Genomic DNA, 7,258 nt, shown 5'->3' with positions numbered 1-7,258 from the left:
AGACGACAAAGTGTATTCACACGTATATTCACATGTTACCACGAGACACACCTAGTTATTGTTTCAGCTGTACAGTCATACTTTGATTAACTGTGATTGTTTATGTTCAGACCAGGGCTGTGACAGATAACCGAATAGACGGATAACAGAAATTTCTTAATACATGTGTACAGTATCGTGATTTCGTTGCGAGCTGGGAATGAAAATTAAAACCTTTAAAAGTAAAACACATACATACTTGATTTTAAGAAAAGGATCAACATAAACTTCAATAAATACAACAGTAGTAATGTACTTAAATGTATTGTATGTAAACTGTACATATGTATGTACTACTATAAACCTACGTTACTTAAAAATAATCTGTAGTATCCTTCTGTATCTTTGAGGCTCGAGACTTCTGCGCTGCGATATTCCATATTTATTTTTAGACATTGATGGATACCAGAAACTGATGGCTAAATGAGTGATGATTATTTATGTTTTTCTGCATTCTATTGTAATCATCAGAGTCATTGAAAGAGTGCTGTATTCACAAAAATAAGCCTTGCAACCATAATGTTTAGTTCTAAATAGGGCTGTTTCGATACCTCCTTTCCCGATACCACCACCAATACCTAATACTAAATGAACGTTCACAATTACTGGCCAAACTACATAAATAATGGAAAAATAATTTTTTATAAATGTTTTTGTTAATGTCATCATTTTTATAAATTTAAATCATGTTTTCTGTAATTGTGCATCACTTATTTATTAAGTAAACATCTTCATTTATATTTACTTGCAGCTAAACAGAGCTTAAATTGATATTTTTTAAACTTGGCTTTAAAAATGTAATTTAAATATTTCACAAATATATAGACATAGCAAGTATTTAAAAAAAAAATAATACAACCGCCGAAGGCAGTGGCAGAGAGCTGAATATGGGCCTATGTCTGATACCAGTATCTGGTGTCAGAATAGCCCTAGATCTTGATATTGAGGGCTAAATATTCTTCCAGCATTTCTGAGAAAAATACTGGTTAATGTTTGGAAAGCACGTTCACAAAAAAATTATTCTCCCAACTGTCAAAAGTACCACAGAAAGTATATCTAACAGACACAAGGCTGACATTGCAAGGTGCATCATGTTAACATGTTTTTGTCGATCTTTTTTAAATGAGCTTACTCTTATAATATTTAGTAGGTAATAATTATGAAGCATCTTTGAAAATAAAATTTGTTTTACTTATAAACATAAATCTGTACAACATAAAAAAAAATCACTGTATGCTTAAACACAGAAAAAGTTAAGTCATAAAAAGTTCATTAAACCAGAAGCAAAACAATCAAACACTCTTGAAAATGTCAAATTTCCATGTTTTGTCATCATTTAAGTTTGGCGGGATCCTCAACGAAGGCTCTGAAAAAAAAAAAAAAAAAAAAAAACAACTTTAAACATACAATTTTTTCTTCATGCACAATATACAATCACAGTTTAAAAAAAAAAAAGTTGAATGAAAGCTTTAAAAAGCTTATGTTCAAAAGTTCTGGTACACTTTCACTTCTTACCTATTGTATTTATTTGACTAGAGGTAGATCTGAAGTTAAGGCCACATTGTAACACAATATTAACCATTTACTTTGAATCTCAACAGTTCAAACTATCAAATATTCAAATTAGTATATTTCAAGAGTGTCATATATCAATGTTGACTGTTCACATGCGTACACCACATGGTGCTCAAAGCCAGACGGCAGAAGTTAAAAACAAAAAGTACCTACTACTGTTCATATTTTTGTTTCTCATCATATGAGCTGCCCTAGCATGCACAAAAAAATTTTTTCACTACTACCTGCGAAAATCTTGCCAATAATAACACACTAACAAACTTTAGCAGTAAAAACCCTCTTAAGAAAATTTCTTGCATAGGAGGCTCAAAAAATTTAGCACATGACCTATGAATACATTCAGTTTTACCCCTTTAAGAAGTTTTTCCCCCCATTAACAATTATAAATTTGTAGATACCTCGAAAAACTTTGTAACAGGTTTTTACTGCATAAATTGGACCCAAAAAAAAAAGTGATACAATTACACATTATTTTTCCTGACACAAGTGTCAGGATTTAGACTGTAACTGACTTGCGGACTTACCAAGCAATGTGTACGACACACCAGGGATTTCTCCACCCAGCTTTAGTTTCGATGTCAAGCTGTTCACCGTTTCTTCAGGACCATACGTCTATAAAAAAAATCCTCTATAAGCAAAAAAAAGAAACTTTTATCAACATAACAAATAATTCTAAAAAGTTGTGGTTGCGAAAGCAAGCCCTACATTATACTCATTTCCTTAGCAGTTTTTAAATCTATTTTCTTTGGCACGCCTGCCCTTGTGTAGGTAACATTTCAGCACCCTTCCAAGGAATCTGGCTCTGGGTTTAAAAGTTTTCATACCTGAAGTCTTAGCCAAAACCATAATAGAACCTGACCTATTCTTCTAGTACACCTATAAGTCAAATTCGCGAAGATGGCAGCCCCACGTGTAGCAATATTAACTCGTACATAGTCCCTTTTGTAAACATCAGGGGACGTAACAAACGTAATGGTATGCCAAGTAAACTTTACGATAGCAAAACTACCCTGGAACATATCTGGTAAACTAAAATATTCACAGAAAGAAGCAATCGCAAGTTTGAAAATACGTAATAAAACTGCATTACGTAGTTAATAACTCCTAGTCTCCATTGCAAATCAAGAGATGCACAAGGGGTAATTTTTGATGTGGTTCTAAACCTTGTCACTGCAAAACATTTTTTTAGGTAACAGATCAGTGGATTTTGCATATTGTGCTTTAAGCAAATATGTATTAATACATTTTATTTATCTTATTGATACAACATCATTAAATAAATAGCTCAGACAATTGGTTTTATTATTTCATACTAGGTAGGCCTACATCCTTTAATTTAAATTTAAATTAAATTATATGTTCACAAGTAATTTAAACAAAAAAATTTCTCTAATTAAAACATATACGTTTATTAAGAAATGAATACACATAATTAATGAATAAATTAACACTTCATAGAAACCACACCTGTTAGTCTAAATGAAAATGTGAGATGGTTTTCATTTAGTTTACATTTAAGTTTATCATGGGAACAAGTTTCACTTGGTAACAAGAAATGTTAGTTACAATTTCTTAAAGTAAGTAGTAAAAAAAGTTACAAAATCATAGGATCTCTATTACTTTAATTATTTATTTTTACTGTACCACCTGATCTTGTACACACCAGTTAATACATCATGATCAGGACAAATATTTTTTTAAAGCCTTATTTATCAATTTAAAATAATCAGGGATGGATCAAAGAATTCCTTAAACACCATCAATCTTTAGTACCGATTAGAAATTCTGATAATCTAGTAGAAAGATTCAAAGAATAATATTTTAGAAAGAATATTCAGAAATTCACACACTAGCAAGTGTGTAATTCACAAGGAATACATTATTTATAACTACGTAAGCTAGCAAAGAAATGTTTGCATATCTCAGAATTTTTTTTTTAGCACTTCAAGGAACATTTTGGACACAAAAAAATAATTGTTTGTATTTTAAATATGTAAATATGGCCTTTACACAAAAAATAAAATTTAAATGGAACACATATTTTTTCAAAACTTAAAAAAAAAAAAAAATTCTTTTAAATATCATGCATTATTTTATTCCTGTCTCTTGGGAACTAACTATATTTGGATTTGAAGCACTCTTTAAGAATAAAATTTGAGTCAGATTTGAGAAAAAGTTTATTAGAACCATCAGTAAGATTAATAAATCAGGGTTGCGCAGAGAATATCAAATTGAATGTTTAAAATATGCGCGAAGTCAAATAGAATATTGTACTTACTTTAAGAAATACAGGAGTGAAGTAAAAAAAAAGTTTAACATTTGTAATGTTTGAAATGATTAAGTGATTAACTAAATGGAGCCTATTTATAACATCATTCAATAAAAATTATAAAATAACCATGCATAATATTAATATTAAGGATTCATAAAATAAAACATTATGCCATATTTTGATTTTTTTAAGTATCAAATTTATTGAAGCAAAACATATACAATAAACAAAAAAAAAAACCTAAAAATTTCAAATGTTTTAAAGCTCTGCAACAAATGTGAGGCTTTGCATCACAACCGAAAATTCCTGGCAAAGTCAAATAAAATATTAAAAAGAGCTTTGACTAATTCGCTTAGTCGTAGCTTCGCACAGGCCTACTCACAGCTCATGACATCTCCCAAGTTCCCCAATTATACAAATCTGGGAATCAAACGCGGAATGTCTTGGAAGGGAGAAAAATAAACGACCATTCAAACACACTACCCCCAAAGATGTGATGTCACACAGACTAGAATATTATCTACACAAACATTGTTTGTAAATAAATCTACATTACATTATCTACTTTCTGGATATAAAAACACTAAATTTTATTTTTAAAAAAATGTACGATTCCATAATATATAGCAATAATCCTAAATTAAACAGTAGAAAAAAGACTTAATAGACTGCATTCTTGACTACGCTGATCAAATGTTACAGGTAAAAGTCTCAATTTTTAAGTCCCTTTAGAAACATCTTAACTCTCTTAACAAAATTTGACTGAATATCTCGCAAGTGAACATAATTTTCTGATCGTAATCCAGTCTTTCTGTAATTATCTTTGTCATCATATCTACATGGTATTTGTTATACAGTAATACCCTGAACTTACGTGTTATGTGGGATTGAGTGATAACCGTGTAAGTCGGAGTACAATTTTGGATATAAATACATACATACATACAAATTATGTTTCATTGGGACTGAAAAAAAGAAGTAAACCGACATTATTTAAACGTAGAATGCTTCATAAAATCTAACAAAGTTGTCTGATGGATCAAAGATTTTTTCTTCCACGCAAAATTCCCTTGTAGTATGCTAATAATTTTTTTATTCCTCATTTTGTAGTAGAACTGCACCCTTCATTGGAGTCTTAAGTTTTCCAAAATTTGCAACTCATTTTCAATTAACTGAGGCCTTCACACAATAGTGTGGATGAAGTGGAGGATAGAGAGTCGCGAGACGTTAAAACAAAAAACAAATGAATCAACGAGAAGATTTAAAAATCGTCTTAATTCCGGATTTGCGTAAGACGGGGTAGCGCAAGTTGAAGTATTACTGTATATTAAAATTTAGGCCAGTTACAGTTAGTTGTAACTTGGCTTCATTTAGATATAAGTTTTACTTTGCAATCTCCAAAAATAAAATTTCTCTTTTAAAATTTTTTTATTCACCTGTACGAAGCAGCTTACCACAGCTAGTAGGTAATTTATTAAAAACAATTACAAGCATAATATTCAGGAGGGTAATACAGAAATGTGTTTTTATTCCTAAGTAAATTATATTTCAAGCTAGGTTTCAATTTAGTATAAGGTACATAATTCAAAATCGGAAGGATACAGTAATCTTTTGAACTTACACTGTGATCAATGTTTGTCACCTCCGGACTCCATATATCTGCAAGGCTTTGCTGCATTTCTTGTAACAGCGACTCCAATGCTTGCTGCAAGTCCGAAGCCTGCTGATCGTATTCAAAATGGACCAGTTGCTGGCATAAACCTCTCACCTCACCTGACCAATAAAAAACAAACACAATGAGAGAACATTCAAACACAAACATGTATCCTGAACATGTAAATATGTTTTTTTTTTATGCTTAGAACATTTCATGACAAAACTGTTGCAAAGGGCATCCATATTTTTAACTGACAAAAAAAATTTTTTTACAAGGAAACAGTGTACCGTCTTTTCTCTCTTGGGGAAGGGGCAGGGTAAAAAAAAGTAAACAATAGCAGGAAGGGAAACATGGGTATAAAAAATAGTAATCTTTTCCTTTTTATTTTTTGCTAGACAGTGCTAGACTTGAGGGGGGGGGGGGGGAAGGAAGGGCCATAAAGGATAGAGAGGGGAAAGATGAAGATGAAGGTCATCAGTGCTGTTTCTTATGCGGAAATAAGCTGAGACACGGACCATAAAGACTTCACTTTATTTTACTGGAGACAGATACCTATACGGTGTGACCCATATGGTGTAAATGTTAGATTTTTTGTCCAAAATTAAAGGTGTGACCCTTAAACAGGGGTGACCCTTCTGCGAGTAAAAATGGTATATTCTGCGAAAAAGTTTCGAGGCCAGTTGTGCGTTAAAACACTGTAGAATCATCTGTGTTTTGTGATTGGTCGAGTTTCTTCCAGGTGCATGTCTACTGCTGGCACACCAATCACAGCCTTTCTGTGCGGAGGCAAACACATCCTGAACGGCCTCACCAAATATGGCAAAGGACTAGCTTACAGGCAGCTACCAATTACACCGAAGAAACCGCTGGCCAGAGTATAACTTATAGCAATCTAATGAGAGTTTAGTTTTTTTTAGTGATGATCTGATTATTTTTTTTTTAAATAAAATATATAAATCTCAAATCCGAAACTACATCCCAAGAGACAGGAATAAAATAATACCTGAACAAAAACAAAGAAACTGGAAGTTTTGAATAACCATTCAAACAAATAAAACAGTTTACAAAAAAAGTTTACATGTTTAGGATGTATGAAATTTATTTTTGGGTCAAAATATATTCCCTGAAGGGCTAAACAAACATCTCCAGAACACTGTATGTAGCTAGTAGCAGACACAAACATTTCCTTGATAGCTTCTTAGAGATAAATAATAAAGTCCTGTCAGTTACACATGTGCTAATATTTGAATTTCTGATTTTCCTTCCTGAAATAATTTTCTTCAAATCTTAATTAATTTTTCCGAACAGCAAAATACTATGAAATGCAATGCAATCCATTTCACAAAAAAAATGTGAATCTTGTATTCCCAAATTAGTGATTAATTGCGCTCATATTTACATTTTAAACCCTAAATTATTCACAAGTTTTCGTTGCTAACACAGCCAGGTAAATTGTATTTTTGTTCAGCAACATTATAAACACAATTTCTGTTAATTTCATCTGGAATCTTAAACCATTATTTACAATTCTTAAAATATATCTTTAGTCACGACAGTCTGTTTTGTCATAGATACATACAGCAAGTAAGCTGCTACTGTTTCACATGGGGTTACATCGATCGTGACTGAAGATTTATGTGTCTTCGAAACAATGAAATTTACTTCTTTTAATTGCCATCACAATTGAGTGTCAGAGTTTCGTGGTGTTGTAGTTC

The 7,258-nt window shown here is 31.7% G+C and overlaps 1 protein-coding gene across 1 annotated transcript in view; it reads right to left on the bottom strand.

Moving 5' to 3' along the window:
• Positions 1-1,208: 1,208 nt before the first annotated feature.
• Positions 1,209-7,258, bottom strand: part of LOC134538310 (elongator complex protein 1) — a 30,319-nt gene continuing 24,269 nt past the window's right edge. Inside the window, exons 13-15 of the mRNA XM_063379506.1 lie at positions 5,508-5,659; positions 2,139-2,226; positions 1,209-1,405 (exon numbers count right to left, since the gene is read on the bottom strand). Of these exons, the coding sequence (XP_063235576.1) occupies positions 1,332-1,405; positions 2,139-2,226; positions 5,508-5,659 (314 nt within the window). The 3' untranslated portion in view covers positions 1,209-1,331. The remainder of the gene's footprint in view (positions 1,406-2,138; positions 2,227-5,507; positions 5,660-7,258) is intronic.

This window comes from Bacillus rossius, chromosome 13 (assembly GCF_032445375.1).
Source record: "Bacillus rossius redtenbacheri isolate Brsri chromosome 13, Brsri_v3, whole genome shotgun sequence".
NCBI classification, from domain to species: Eukaryota; Metazoa; Arthropoda; class Insecta; order Phasmatodea; family Bacillidae; genus Bacillus; species Bacillus rossius.
Note: the sequence above shows the minus strand (reverse complement) of the source record. Positions and strands in the feature narration are given on the sequence as shown.